Source organism: Nerophis ophidion, linkage group LG13, assembly GCF_033978795.1.
Source record: "Nerophis ophidion isolate RoL-2023_Sa linkage group LG13, RoL_Noph_v1.0, whole genome shotgun sequence".
Lineage (NCBI taxonomy): Eukaryota > Metazoa > Chordata > Actinopteri > Syngnathiformes > Syngnathidae > Nerophis > Nerophis ophidion.
Window position 1 is genome coordinate 59,496,991 of NC_084623.1, and position 16,414 is coordinate 59,513,404.

A 16,414-nucleotide genomic window follows, 5' to 3' on the forward strand; every position below is an offset into this window, starting at 1 on the left:
ATACGGGTGAAGCTATAAACACTAAAGCGTTGCTTTCAAACATACAAAGCAAGCGGCTAACGTCTGTACACAGTGTTTTTTTGCTACTTCTAAATCACTAATCTTCCTTTACCTGTCACCATCAGCATGCCACTGTGAATTGTTCCTGTTTGCGGATGACTCGGCCCTGCTGGTATCCGGCAAGGACAAGTCATAGGTGGAACAAATCCTCAGTGCTGAACTCCTCAATATTTGCACCTGGCTCGCTGACAACAAGCTATCCATACACTTAGGTAAAACGGAATCCATCCTATTTGGGTCCCATATCAAACTTAAGAAGGTCAGTGACTTCACTATAAAAGTGGGTGACATTGTTATCACCAGGAAGGATGAGATCACCTACCTAGGTTCCATTCTAGAGGCTAATCTTTCCTGTGATAAAATGGCAACCAAGGTGATCAAAAAGGTCAACCAAAGAACGAGATTCCTCTACAGAATCTCCTCTCTGGTCAACAAAAGCACCTTGAGGATTCTAGCGGGAACTCTCATTCAACCCTTCTTCCATTACGCTTGCACCTCCTGGTACCCCAGCACCTCCAAAACCCTCAAATCTAGACTCCAAACATCCCAGAATAAGCTAGTCCGGTTACTTTTAGACCTCCACCCCATATCACACCTCACTCCAACCCACTTCTCCAAAGTGGGCTGGCTCAGGGTGGAGGACAGAGTCAAACAACTTGCACTGAGCCTAGTCTATAAAATCCGCTACACCTCCCTGATACCGAAGTACATGTCAAACTACTTCCTTAACATAAATGACCGCCATAACCACAACACCAGGGGAAGCTCCACAAACCACGTTAAACCCAGATTTCGATCTAACAAAGGTCTTAACTCATTCTCTTTCTATGCCACATCAATGTGGAATGCACTCCCAACAGGTATAAAAGTAAGTGCATCTCTATATTCCTTCAAAAGCGCTCTAAAACAACACCTCCAGGCAACTTCAACACTTTACTAATACCCTCCTCCATTCACATCCCATCTCCCCGGATTATAAACAACTCAAATGTACTTCTAATGTATATACTTGTTCTTATGCTATGTGAACTCACTATGTTCTCTGCTGGCTGTACATATCCTACTAAATAAGACCTACACTGTTTCAATGTCCATTTCTCTGTTGATACAATTGTTGATGACTGAAGTACTGATATCAACCAAAGCTCCTCATCCCACCCCCCGGATTGTAAATAATGTAAATAATTCAATGTATATACTATGATGATTAACTTGTGTGATGACTGTATTATGCTGATAGTATATATTTGTACCATGAATTGATTAACGTGGACCCCGACTTAAACAAGTTGAAAAACTTATTCGGGTGTTACTATTTAGTGGTCAATTGTACGGAATATGTACTGAACTGTGCAATCTACTAATAAAAGTATCAATCAATCAATCAAACCATGGAGGTGACAGGTAAAGTAAGTTTCTACATTTATCATCCCTGCAGGAGCAGGAATATCAAAACATGCTTCACTACACGCCGTAGGATACAATAGCTAACCACTAACAGCAAGGTAGAACTCCTCAAAGTAATGAAAAGGGTGGATCCATACAAATATCGACGGTAACGATATCAACTACAAGAGCCACGTATAGTCGATAATACAATGACTCAAACAATATTTCAAATATCACAAAAGCTTCTGCCATTGTCTATAAACTCATGAAGTACGTCCCTGGACACATGTGGACTTTAATTATGACCAATGTATGATCCTGGAACGACTTGGTATTGGATTGATACCACGATTTATGTTTTTTTCTTATGTAAAGAATCAAACAGCAGAAGAATAAGTGATGACTCCATTTGACCGGAAGTGTAGATAGAACATGCTTAAACAGGAAGTAAGCAGATATGAAGAAGTACAAAAAAGAGAATACAATGATTTGAAAATCCTTTTCAACTTTTATTCAATTGAGTAGACTGCAAAGACAAGATATTTCATGTTCACACTGACAAACTTTTTTTTTTTTTTTTGCAAATAATCATTAAACTTAGAACGTAATGGCAGCAACACATGGCAAAAAAGGCATTTTACCAGTGTGTTACATGGCCTTTCCTTTTAACAACACTCAGTACAGGTTTGGGAACTGAGGAGACACATTTTTGAAGTGGAATTCTTTCCCATTCTTGCTTGATGTACAGCTTAAGTTGTTCAACAGTCTCCCGCCTCATATTTTAGCCTTCACACATTTTCAATGTCTGGACTACAGGCAGGCCAGTCTAGTACCCGCACTCATTTACTATGAAGCCACGCTGTTGTAACACGAGGCTTGGCATTCTCTTGCTGAAATAAGCAGGGGCGTCCAAGATAACGTTGCTACCTTTTCCACTTTGCCCCTAAAACAATCCGGATGGTTCTTTTCCTCTTTGTTGCGGAGGACGCGACATGCACAGTTTCCAAAAACAATTTGAAATGTGGACTCGTCAGACCACAGAACACTTTTCCACTTTGCTTCAGTCCATCCAACATGAGCTCGGGCCCACCAAAGTGTTTCTGGGTGTTGTTTATAAATGGCTTTGGCTTTGCATAGTAGAGTTTTAACTTACACTAACAGATGTAGCGACAAACTGTGGTTACTGACAGTGGTTTTCTCAAGTGTTCCTGAGCCCGTACGGTGATATCCTTTACACACTGATGTGGCTTTCTGATGCAGTAGCGCCTGAGGGATCCTAGGTGCGTAATATCATGGCTTACCTGCAGTGATTTCTCCAGATTCTTTGAACCTTTTGATATTACGGAGTGTAGATGGTGAAATCCCTAAATTCCTTGCAATAGCTGCTTGAAGAATGTTTTTCTTCAACAATTTGCTCAGGGATTTTTGGACAAAGTGGTGACCCTCGCCCCGTCCTTATTTGTGAATGAGTGAGCACTTCATGGAAGCTGCTTTTATAGCCAATCATGGCACCCACCTGTTCCCAATTAGCCTGGTCACCTGTGTGATGTTCCAAATAAGTCTTTGGTGAGCATTCCTCAATTTTTTTTCTTTTTGCCACATGTGCCAGCTTTTTTGAAACATGTTGGAGGTATGAAATTCCAAATGAGCTAATATTTGCAAAAAATTTAGTTTCTCAGTGAGAACATGAAATATATTGTCTTTGCAGTCTATTCAATTGAATGTAAGTTGAAAAGGATTTGCAAATCATTATATTCTCTTTTTATTTACCATTTACACAATGTGACATCTTCACTGCTTTTGTGTATTGTAGATGAGTAATGTGTAAAAAATAATAGGTGTATAAATGACACAATATGTTACTGCATACGTCAGCAGACTAATTAGGAGTCTTTGTTTGTTTTCTCACTACTAAAAGCCAAGTTGTCTAGTATGTTCAACATCTTATTTCATGACATTCTTCTTTAATGGCAATAATAAACATGTTTCATGTATCATAACTTATTCTCTTAAAATAAAGTCAATACTGAATTTCTTTGTGGAGCTTTTATTTTGAAAAGTATTGAAACACATTTTGGTCCTGGTAAAATATGTGTTTTGAACGCTCACCTTTGCTTTAGAAAAGAGCTGCGAGCGCGCGGCCTCCTCTTCAGTCATACAGCCTGATGCCACGGAACATGCTAGAACCCCAGTCAGCAGACCGGCACAGCGCACCAGACACTCCGGGGGCGTGGACGGGTTCTGCGGGACGACAATCTGAGTAAATCTCCCGGTGATGTCCGCACAAACAGACGTAGCGCTTGTTCTCCGACTCACATCGGGAACGTAGCAGTTGAGCGTGTTGTCAATCACTAAGAAAAGCGACTGCTCCAACTTCTTCCAGAGGGAGGAGATGGCGGTGAGGTGTCCTTCTGCTGACGTCCTATTCAACGCGTTGTAAGCTCCGCCCACTTTTGACTGTGTGTTAAATGTGAACTGCAGGTACAAGCGTTCTGTCTCCTCCTGGTCGTCTTTGGCATTGGCTGATGGCCATTCTTGGAAAATGGCACTTAAAAGAAGAGGAATTAAAAGCAGAATGTGAATATCCAACCATCTCTGCTTTGGTCAGCGTTTTGCACAGGACTGAAATATAATTGTGGGTCGTCTAATTTGCATAAGTCAGACCAGGTGTGTGTGTACGCAGATGTAACGATTCAAAGACCGTCCCATTATAACGTGTTTATGAGCGACTAGCAACTTATTCATGGCACGACTGCCACAAGCGGGGCTGGGCGATAAAAGGCTATCAATATGTATCGCAATAGACACGTACGTATTAGACATCAATAACAAAATGTATTCCATTCTTTTTTTTGGCCAGGAGAAAGCAGAAGTACGGAAGCAAGGTTGGTTGCAAAAACAAAAACACTCGCAAGGCAGGAAGTGATCACATGACACGCTAACAGCCAATCAGGTGACAGTATCAACTATCAAGTTTGCTTGAGTCTTTGCATGGAGTCAGAAGAGAAAGTCAAAATGAAGAAATTGTGGATAAAAGAGGAAATGTTTTTGGGATGTTTTCAAAGGGACCGTAGTCAGACCAATATGGTGTGTACATGATGCAAGGCAAGAGCGCTAACAACACACCACCTTAGCCACGCTCACCCTTTAGAGCACAGCTGTAACTTCCTGCCATTAAACTTGGAAAAAATATTTCTCAGGTTTCTCTGTTTACATTTTCTTACACTTTATGAAGCATTTCTTATATATTCCTTCATTTTAAGAGATTATTGTTAAGTGTTCAATGTGATTTTACTATTTTTTTTACATTGTTTGAGTCTTTTCTATGCTTGTGTTGACATTTCCTTTCTGCTTTGATAGCTGAGGGATTATAATCACAGGAAGTTACTGTACATTTCTAATAAAATGTTTTTTTTTCTCCTGCTCCTTATTCTCCGTGGGCCACAAAACATGTCAATAATTATTGATATCGACCGATATATCAATAATATTTAAACAATAACAGCAAAACAAAAAATCTTTTCCATATTTAAATAGGAATAACAGGGCAAATTATTGTTACAGAGGCGTTATTTCCTGCCACTAAACCTGCAGAAGATAGTTCTTCTCAGGTTCCTCGATGTTTATACATTTTGCACTATTTCCTTACGCTTTATGAAGCATTTCTAACATATTCCTTCATTTTCAGAGCTCATTGTTTAGTGTTCAATGTGATTTTACTATTTTGTTGACATTGAGTGTTTTCCATGCTTGTTTCTGCCTTGATAGCTGAGGGATTATAATCACAGAAAATTACATTTCAAATAAAATGTATTTTTTTTCTCCTGCTCCTTAGTTTCCATAGGTCATAAAAATGTTTTATAATTATTAATATTGACCGATATATTATTGGTAATAGTATTTAAATGATTACTGCAAAAAAAAAAATGTTTCCATTGTTAAATAAGAATAACAGGGCAAATGAATGTTACACAGTTGTTATTTCGTAGCAGTAAACCTGCAGAACATAGATTACATTTGAAATAAAATGTATTCCTCTTGCTTCTTATTTCCCACAGGCCATAAAAATATCAATAATTATTGACATCAACCGATTCAAGACACTTGTATCAAGATAGAGTTCTCAGCCGCATCCCTCATCCCTAGCCACAAATAAAACAGGTATGGGAAAGACTTCTTTATGTGGGACCAGCATATGTCACCTCACCTCTCTACATCCTCAGAACCCAGAAGAAAGTTGAGTCCAGCCCGGGTGTCTTTCAAAGTCAAGGAGAGCAGGATGTTTGCAATCATGTTATGAGGAAAGTCACTGCAGGAGAAGATATCCAATAAATAAACACACAGAAGCACGAGCATGAAGGGAAAACTCAGGCCACCTGCAGATGATGGGATGAGGCCTGGAGCAATCCTCCACCTCGTCGCTCTGATCCGTCGTCAGCAACCAGTCGATGAGAGTTTCCTTCAGGTTCGGCGAGCTCGATCCCTCAGGGACACTCATATGGTCCCAACTTGGACTCTTGGGGACAGGACATTTCAGCAGGGCCTGGGCCAGACAAATCACAGCGCTCCTAGATAAAAAACACACGCAGGGTCGGTCAAGAGTCGTCCATGGTGACCCTGAGCAGATGTTATCGTGTTATAGCAGGACAAAGACCGGAGACTCACTGGGATGGTTTACATACTGCTCCGGAGAAGAGCTTCCAGAACTCTCGGTCTACATTGACCAGTCCGCCTTTGACAATGCAGACCAGCAGGTCCAGACTGAGCACTTCCAACTGTGGCGAGCTGACCCCCCGCAGTGCCAGAGGCCACACCCGACTCCAGAGTCGGTCCAGTTCTGGCTTGTGGATTCGGAGCTTATCTTGCGAACGGGCCTGACATCGGGCCACCTCACGTAAACAGCGCAGCACATACGGTCCCCTTTCTCCTCTGCGCTGCTCCGCTAGAAGCTGGTACAACGCCGACAGCAGGGGCACCGTCTCCCGGCTGGGCACCACTGAGGGGTACTTGGAGACCAGCGTTGCCGTGATCTGCAGCCTGACCAGTAGAAGTAGAAATTAACATTTTAGTAAACGCTTGTCTAAACCACAATTTCAGTCTAAGTGCCTGTGCCTGGGTTTTGTCAAAGGCAAGACACTTTCATGGCCCTTATGCATTCTTGGAGTATGCTGGAGAGGTCCCTAACTCCCACACCTTCCTTTTAGACCAGGGGTCTCAAACACGCGGCCCGCGGGCCAATTGCGGCCGGGGAGCCGTTATTTTGCGGCCCGCACCTTGATGTGAAAATTTTATATTGGTGCGGCCCGCGAGTTTTATATGAATGGCGCTTTACAGCGTCATACTTGTACACCCTCGATTTTTCCAGTAGACTCCCGTTAGACTCCCGATTTCCAGTGCCCCTCCAGGGGTAATCATTCTCCCATGATCTCACCCAAACAGGGTGAGAGGCACTGCCTTTACTGTCCTCTACAAACTGCAACAACGGGGTGTCAACTCTGCCGCATGTTGTATAAGACTTCAGAGGATGCAGTAAGCGACTGGAAGACATAGTTGATCTACAGCCATACAGGTCACACTGAGGGTGGCCGTATAAACAACTTTGACACAAATATGTGCCACACTGTGAACCCACACCAACAAGATTGACAAACACATTTTGGGAGAACATCCACACCATAACACAACATAACAAATACCCAGAATCCCATGCAGCCCAAACTCTTCCGGGCTACAATATACACCCCTGCATTGGATTCTGGGTATTTGTTCTGTTGTGTTTATGTTGTGTTACGGTGCGGATGTTCTCCCAAAATGTATTTGTCGATCTTGTTTGGTGTGGATTCACAGCGTGGCACATATTTGTAACAGTGATAAAGTTGTTTATACGGCCACCCTCAGTGTGACCTGTATAGCTGTATATCAAGTATGTCTTGCAGTTACTTTTGTATGTCAGCTGAAGCCTCATACAATATGTGACTGGACCTGCACACTATCTGTATGGTGGAAAAGCGGACAAGACGGCAGGTTGTTGAGGACGCTAAAGACAGTACAACCACAGCACGCTCTTAATATTGTTGTCTGTGTGAAAACTGGGAGAATAATTGCCCCGGGTGATTATCGGGAGGGGCAATGATATTCGGATGTGTCCCGGAAAGAATGCGAGTGTTGGCAAGTATGTTGCTAGGGCGGGAAAGCATTCAAAGAAGGTGAATTCGTTAAAAAGTGCATGTTAGATTTTTTTTTTTTAATCTTTTCTTGCGGCCCAGCCTCACCCAGTTTCTGCATCCAGTGGCCCCCAGGTAAATTGAGTTTGAGACCCCTGTTTTAGACAAAGACTGTTGAGTTTTTGGAAAATCCCTCATTTATGTTGCCTTTGTCTTTGGGTCAAAGGCTACTCTTCAAATGGGTTTCTTTTGTTGATGCTGTCCATACTCCTTTACTTCCCCCTTCCCATGTTCAAGCACCTTTTGAGCAAAACAAAAAAAGAGGAAAATTGAGAGGAAAAAAACAAAACAAAAATGCCACGCAAACCCCGAAAGAAAATAAAGACTACCTTTACAGTACTATATTTGACCTTTAGACTCATTCTCATCTACCAACTTCTTTTGGCTGTCTTTTTGACACTAGTTAAATGTAACATACTATTGGTTCATTAGTGAATCATTTATTAACATTGCTGTCATTGAACATGCAATGTGAAATAATAATGATATAACATGCATGCAAAGAACTCAGAAAACATTTCTCATTTGGTACGTCTATCCATGAGTCACGCCCCCCTCGGGTGTCCTGTCCTCCGTTTAAAATACGTCCTGTCAAAAGTATCCCTTCTCGCGGGCTCATATTAAATACTCTACAACTGCAACTGGTTGGGAACTAACAGTGTTGAGATTGTAATTATCCAATGATTATCAGCAACGTGGACAGCTGTCAACGTTGTGGCTCGGAGACAACAAGCAAGCTAGCTGGATGGTTAACAAACTAGCGAGCTTGTTTCGGTGCTCTCAACCGTGGTCTTAACTTTTTTCTTCTATTTATTTTGGAACACTGAAACAAGCCTGTTGGTTAGCTGACCTTTTAGCTACCTTACTTCTTGTCGCATGCGTCTGTAGTCACAATGTTGATGGCTGTCCACTTTGCTGCTAATCCTATTAGCTTGTCCTGCAACTTAGTGCAAGAGGAACAGCCAGCACCTGTGACTGAGGAGAGCGTTCAACACATTTTGTTCGGCTCGTATTTTTATTGATATTTCATTAAAAAAAACACGGACGTAATGTTTTGTCGCAAAAATGAATGTTTAAAAACACGGATTTACGCCAGCATTTCACATGCCTGCATTTTTCATCAAAACACTTCTGGTTTTGCTAATATGACAATCAGATTAAATGTGTTTTGCTCGTTCTTTCTTCCCCTCCAAGTACGGCACACTTTGCCCAACCTCTCCTCTCGCATTCTTAAAAGCAATAGAAGTACTGAAAGTGTCTTTGTCTCTCTCTCTTTTTCTTTCTTTCTGTAGCAGCGTAAAAATGTCTTCTCTGGGATCGCAAATAAAATACTTGATAAACGTTAGCTTTCCGCGGACATTCCAAAAGATTTCCTTTTTGTACTTTAAACCAGGCACTGTACTTTGTCCATACCATGGTATGATATCAAAGTCGCTACGCTGATGCTGCAGGTTGCCGAAGAGGAGGTCCCAGCTCAGTTCAATCCGTCGTCGCTTGCTCGGTGTTCCACAGATGGAACTAACTGTCTGGGAAGACCTGGGGGAGGCTTCTGTTATCTGAAGGTCTCGGTCCATACTGAAAAGCTGTTGACAACAAGAAATAACTGTTGGAACTTGTAAACTATGACGACACCTTTCGTTTGCTTTCATCAGTTGACATGATCTTATTACCTGGTGACAAATATCCGCTGTGAGCTTGATGATATTTTCTTTGACTCCAATGTGTCTGGTCCCAGTCACGTACTTCCCTCGACTGCCAATCTGACTGATTTCTCCAACTAATTCCTCATGAAGGCTGTACAACAAACTCCGCCACCTGCTCCAGTCCTCAGCATGAGCGCCTGCAAAAAGACGATTGTTCACTCCTATCACAATATTGACACACTTGTACTACGGCAAACTGTCAGAACGCCTGTCATCTAAGGACCTGTTTCCTGGGTCTTGGCTCCTTCGGGATGGTGGATGCCAATCTGCAGGGTGAAGAATTGGACAATCTCCTCTTTCAGAGCAGTACTGGGCCTCATGTCGGTCCACACATGCAGTATTGAAGGCAGAAGTTCCTCCCCCAGGCGACACACCCTGGTCCGACAGTTCTTTGCCACGGCTCTCGAGAAGGTGTTGAGTGCTGAGACGAGGTGCTCTAAGACCGTCAAGTGTTTCTCCTGCCTGATGATGATTGAAGGAATAAAAAACATTTACAGACCATGGAAAGACGGACACGGGCAAAGTCTTAGTCCTTGCTGTGCTGCGCCTGAGAACTGCCTTTGACACACTTGACCATGTTATCCTGGTACAGAGCTTAGGACACTGGGTGGGTGGGAATCACTGGTACTGGTCTGAACTGGTCTCAATAAAAAGCTTTTGCGGTAAAGACACAAATGAACCTCCATAGGGTTTATTTAATGTCGGAGAAACATGGTTCTGGACTATCGCGATAAAATAGACTGATTTGAGGAAGTGTGATCCGTGCAATAAAGATATTGAAGTCCTTCACCTGGAATTGAGCAATGCCTTGGAGAAGAAGCTGAACATGGTGCTGGTGAATCCATCAGTCTGTACACAACAACCCCGCACCACTGTGTGGATCACCCGGCTCACCAGAACCCGGTTAATGGGTTTGGACGAGGAGTGGAACAAGCCACAGTACACGTTCAAAAGACCTGCAAAAGACAGAAATAAAGGGTTGAAATGCTCGGTACCAACATTCATCTCTTTAGTGGTTTTAACTCATGAGTTAAAAACAGTTGTGGTCAAAAGTTTACATACACTTGTAAAGAACATCATGTCATGGATGTCTTGAGTTTCCAATACTTTCTACATCTCTTATTTTTTTGTAGTGATTGGAGCACATACTTTGTGGTCACAAAAAAAAATCATGAAGTTTGGTGCTTTTATGAATTTATGTATTATTTAATTTCAGATAAACTTGTTTCATCTGACATCACATGGACAAAGATAAGACCTTCTGGAGGAAAGTTCTGTGGTCAGATGAAACAAAAATGGAGCGGTTTGGCAACAATACCCAGCAATACTTCACAATATGTTTGGAGGAGAAAAGGTGAAGTGAAGTGAATTATATTTATATAGCGCTTTTTCTCTAGTGACTCAAAGCGCTTTACATAGTGAAACCCAATATCTAAGTTACATTCAAACCAGTGTGGGTGGCACTGGGAGCAGGTGGGTAAAGTGTCTTGCCCAAGGACACAACGGCAGTGACTAGGTTGGCAGAAGCGGGAATCGAACCTGCAACCCTCAAGTTGCTGGCACGGCCGCTCTACCAACCGAGCTAAACCGCCCCAAGGTGAGGCCTTTAATTTCAGGAACAAATCCTACCGTCAAGCATGGTGGTGGTAGTATTATGCTCTGGGCCTGTTTTGCTGCCAATAGAACTGCTGCTTTACAGAAGGTAAATAGGACCAGGAAAATGAGGATTAACTCCAAATTCTTCAGGACAAGCAAAAATCATCAGGTTGGGAGGTTGGGTCTTGGGTGCAGTCGGGGGGTTCCAACAGGACAATGACCCCAAACACACCTCAAAAGTGGTAAAGGAATGGCTAAATCAGGCTAGAATGAAGGTTTTAGAATGGTCTTCTTAAAGTACTGACTTATACTACTACAACTCAGTGGCTTTGTGGTTAGAGCAGGGATTTCGAACGTACGGCCCGCGGGCCGGATCAGGCCCACGGACAGGTTTCATCCGGCCCGGAGGATGAGTATGCCAAGTTTAAAATTGAGCTCAAATGTTAGAATTTTTGGAATGAAAGAAACTGCTATTCTGAAAGTGTCCACTAGATGTCGCAATAGCAATTATTTGTATCTTTGTAGATGATGCTACATATGTACAAACAAATAAACCACATGATGTTAGTACACCAGTCAAGGAAAATGATCAAACTACATAAATAACATCCTGTAATTTGATTTTGATATCATTTTTTAATCTTGATAGATTGAAAATTACCACAAATGAGTTGACTGATAAACATTATCACATAATTTATTCAGAAAGTATAAATAACAGCAAATAAAGATCGAATACTATTAACCGCAACATGTAAGTGCAAAAAAAACCTAACATTATGATTTGAATGTGCATGTTGTATTTTTAAACAAAGAAAACAATCTGAAGTTGTCTTTATTTTTAAGTTATCGAGCCGGGATTTTACTAGTCTGTCCCATTCGGGAGTAGATTTTTCTCCATGTGGCCCCCCATCTAAAATGAGTTTGACACCCCTGGGTGAGTGTCCGCCCTGAGATTGGTATGTTGTGAGTTCAAACCCAGGCTGAGTCAAACCAAAGACTATAAAAATGAGACCCTTTACCTCCCTGCTTTGCATCAAGGGTTGGAATTGGGGGTTAAATCACCAAAAATGATTCCCGGGCGCTGCTGCCCACTGCTCCCCTCACCTCCCAGGGGGTGAACAACGGGATGGGTCGAATGCAGAGGACAAATGTCACCACACCTAGTGTGTGTGTGACAATCATTGGTACTTTAATTTTAAATTAAATGTGTGGACAATGCTGAAGAAACAAGTCCATGTCAGAAAAGCAAAACATTTAGCTGAACTGCAGCAATTTTGTGTTAAAAAATGTAAGCAGAAGCTTGTGGATGGCTACCAAAAGCACCTTATTGCAGGTACACTTGCCAAGGGACATGTAAGTAAATATTAACATTGCTGTATGTATACTTTTGAACCTCACATTTTCATCCATCCATCCATCCATCATCTTCCGCTTATCCGAGGTCGGGTCGCGGGGGCAACAGCCTAAGCAGGGAAACCCAGACTTCCCTCTCCCCAGCCACTTCGTCTAGCTCTTCCCGGGGGATCCCGAGGCGTTCCCAGGCCAGCCGGGAGACATAGTCTTCCCAACGTGTCCTGGGTCTTCCCCGTGGCCTCCTACCGGTTGGACGTGCCCTAAACACCTCCCTAGGGAGGCGTTCGGGTGGCATCCTGACCAGATGCCCGAACCACCTCATCTTGCTCCTCTCCATGTGGAGGAGCAGCGGCTTTACTTTGAGTTCCTCCCGGATGGCAGAGCTTCTCACCCTATCTCTAAGGGAGAGACCTGGAAACTCATTTGGGCCGCTTGTACCCGTGATCTTATCCTTTCGGTCATGACCCAAAGCTCATGACCATAGGTGAAGATGGGAACGTAGATCGACCGGTAAATTGAGAGCTTTGCCTTCCGGCTCAGCTCCTTCTTCACCACAACGGATCGGTACAACATCCGCATTACTGAAGACACCGCACCGATCCGCCTGTCGATCTCACCATCCACTCTTCCCTCACTCGTGAACAAGACTCCTAGGTACTTGAACTCCTCCACTTGGGGCAGGGTCTCCTCCCCAACCCGGAGATGGCACTCCACCCTTTTCTGGGCGACAGCCGAAGGCAGGGCACTTGGCGGTCCGATCCTCGGCTACAGAAGCTAGCTCTTGGGACTTTTGACCCTCACATTTTCAGTAGAGCCATAATAAATTCATTAAAGAAGCAAACTTCATGAATATTTTTTGTGAGCAATAAGTATGTTCTCCAATCACAAAACAATAAGAGTTGTAGAAATGATTGGAAAGTCAAGACAGCCGTGACATGAGGTGTATGTAGACTTTTAAGCAGGACTAAGAGAAAGGTGTGATCCAGGCTGCTACTGACTGTGCCACTGCTGAGGAGTGATGTCACACCAGTACTTGCGCACTGACAGGACTTCTTTGAGGAGGAGGCTGCTGTAGTCTTTGCCATAAGCTGCACAGGTGTAGGAGTTCTCCAGTGTGTCAATCACATGCCTCAGCAGCTCGCCGCATTTCAGCCGAGGGCCGCCTGCGGACAACACCGGCACCATTGTAAACAACATGTCCGCCTGTTGCGCAATACGGAGGAAGCTCCCAGCCCTCACGAGTGCTTACGTTTGTTCGCACAGCGTATGAAGAATCTGATCAAACTGCTAATTTCGGCCATCTTCTTCTGACGAAGGGCCAAAGTGGTCGCTGTGACGTTGGATTTACTTGTTTTCATGCTCTCCGTCTCCCGCTGCACGTAGCGCTGTAGGAACCTTACAGAGGATGCATTAGTGCAGATTAGTCCATGTCAGAGGTAAAGGGGAACTTTGCATTCACAATCCTTATCTAAGACAAGAACACATGTTTATATATATTTTTTATGCATTCTAAATAGTCAAATATAGCAAGCACGAGGTGTCTAACAATGCAGCTCATGGGAGGACATTATTGCGCTCATAAGCCCTCTAAAAAAACATCTAAAAACCGCCAACAATAATACTCTATTTTCATCTCCTGAGCTGAATGTTGACCAACTATTAGCAATATTGTTATTATAAGCGCTAAGACCTACGATCTATGTTTAGTGGCGCCGTGATCACAGGAAGCTAGCTAGCATATGCTGCAAAGTTAACATACTGAGCTGCTGCGTTGCCTCAGAGTTGGTGAAAGTTCATTCTAGCTGATAAATCATGTCTCTCACCTGGATAGTAGAAGGTTGTGGACATAAACCCACAAGTTGGTCAACTTTGACTTCCAACTTAGACCCGGAGATGGTGAGAGACACAAAAAGACACCTTTTATTTAACACTTCGTGAGGATTATGATGAGTCGTTGATGTAAAGGGGAAGATATAAACATCCCATCAGTCTTTATCCCAGTGAGAGCAGACATTGTACAGTAAGTGATTGCTTTATTATGTTTGTATATCTTTTTTAGCACTTAGCAATACTGATACATGATGTTTAGTATTTGACTAAAGCTGCATCTGTTTAGCACACGGATTCTAAAACGTGTAGTTCCTCCTCCTTATATTCAGACTCAAAAACAGAAGTTTCTGGTTGTTGAAGGGAAAAGTGAATGCTGTGATGCGTTTGGGAAATTAATACGCTGCCGTGTGATTCAAATTAGCAAAACACATAAATATTACATGTTATGAATGTTACCACATTACATAAATACTTAGTGTGTATATAATACTTAAAATTCTGAAAATATGTAAATTCTACATGTTATTATGACTGCTACTACATTACATAAATACTTGCAGCATGCATATAATACTTAAAACGATGAAAATATGGTAATATTACATGTTATTATGCATGTTACTGCATTACCTATATACTTAGTGTGTATACAACATATGTAAATGTTACATGTTATTATGAATGTTACTACATTACATATATACTTACAACATGCATATAATACCTAAAACGATGAAAATATGTTAATATTAGATGCTATTATGAATGTTACTACATTGCATATATACTTAGTGTATACAATACTTAAAATGATGAAAATATGTAAATATTACATGTTGTTATGAATGTTACTGCAATACATATATACTTACATCATGTATATAATACTTAAAATTATGAAAATATGTAAATATTACATATTATGAATGTTACTACATTACATATATACTTAGAGTGTATATAATCCTTAAAACGATGAAAATATGTGAATATTATATGTTATTGTTAATGTTACTACATTACATATATACTTACAGTGTATATATGAAACGTTAATGAGGTGTTTGGATGTTTTTTTAAGCTCCATTGTTAGCTGACTCTTGCTAACATTTATTTACGAGTTAGAATGCATAAAAAACAAGAAAACCATGCGTTGTTGTCTTCCATAAGGACTGTGAATGAGAGACAAAGTTAAAAAAGAGCAGTTCCCCTTTAAAGAGTGAGAAGAAAACAGAATATGATAGAACACCTGAAAACGGCGTCCCATGTGAGTTGCTTGGAGCCTTTCGTTTTAGGTCCTGAGGTGCGATCGAGCTCTTGCACCACCTCTGGACTGCGTATGAGTTGTCTGAAGCGCTCGGCTTCTCTCTGCAGGCATCACACACAATCAACACATCAGAAAATCTCACTCAATACACGAAGTGAATGTCTAACTTCATATTTTCATTGTAGACAGTGTAGTTTATTTTAGCTTTTCGTTGGGATTGATTTACTTTTTAATCATACTTATATGGGGACGGCGTGACAAAGTTGGTAGAGTGGCTGTGCCAGCAATCTGAGGGTTACTGGTTCAATCCCCACCTTCTACCATCCTAGTCACGTCCGTTGTGTCCTTGGGCAAGACGCTTCACCCTTGCTCCTGATGGGTCCTGGTGAGCGCCTTGCATGGCAGCTCCCACCGTCAGTGTGTGAATGTGTGTGTGAATGGGCGAATGTGGAAATACTGTCTAAGCGCTTTGGGCTCCTTAAAAAGGGGTAGAAAAGCGCTATACAAGTACAACCCATTTACCATTTACCATATATGATGCAGCAAGATAAAACATGGCGTTAACTGTGCTTTGCCCATTGCAGGAGAATGGGCAAAGCACAAATCCGGAAAAAATAATAATGTAATCAAAATCTATGTTGTTATAAATTATTGACCTATGGAAAGCTGCGATTATTTCACAGCAAAAGTTCCACTTTTGAATATTTTTTGGGGGAAAATATTGCATATTTTGTGTGTTTGGCATTTAAAAAAGTTTTATTTGACAAAAACAGCATAAAACAAACAAAAAAAACATACATTAAAAACATAAAATTTACAAAAAGTTCTGAAGTTAGAGACTTAAGTGTTGAAAGTGTACAAAAAAATTATGACTTATTGTTCACACTTTGATCAGTGGGACCCTTTTGGATCCCCAAGAATTTTAGTGGGATTCAACTGACAACTGCTCAAAATAATACTGAATCAAAGTCAATGTTGTTATGAATTAT

The 16,414-nt window shown here is 41.8% G+C and overlaps 1 protein-coding gene across 1 annotated transcript in view; it reads right to left on the reverse strand.

Moving 5' to 3' along the window:
• atm (ATM serine/threonine kinase) overlaps window positions 1-16,414 on the reverse strand; it is a 119,029-nt gene that overhangs the window by 95,813 nt on the left and 6,802 nt on the right. Inside the window, exons 3-14 of the mRNA XM_061919303.1 lie at window positions 15,408-15,526; window positions 13,578-13,723; window positions 13,327-13,491; window positions 10,167-10,332; window positions 9,600-9,838; window positions 9,344-9,513; window positions 9,087-9,256; window positions 6,115-6,486; window positions 5,826-6,017; window positions 5,657-5,758; window positions 3,766-3,997; window positions 3,559-3,690 (exon numbers count right to left, since the gene is read on the reverse strand). Of these exons, the coding sequence (XP_061775287.1) occupies window positions 3,559-3,690; window positions 3,766-3,997; window positions 5,657-5,758; window positions 5,826-6,017; window positions 6,115-6,486; window positions 9,087-9,256; window positions 9,344-9,513; window positions 9,600-9,838; window positions 10,167-10,332; window positions 13,327-13,491; window positions 13,578-13,723; window positions 15,408-15,526 (2,205 nt within the window). The remainder of the gene's footprint in view (window positions 1-3,558; window positions 3,691-3,765; window positions 3,998-5,656; window positions 5,759-5,825; window positions 6,018-6,114; window positions 6,487-9,086; window positions 9,257-9,343; window positions 9,514-9,599; window positions 9,839-10,166; window positions 10,333-13,326; window positions 13,492-13,577; window positions 13,724-15,407; window positions 15,527-16,414) is intronic.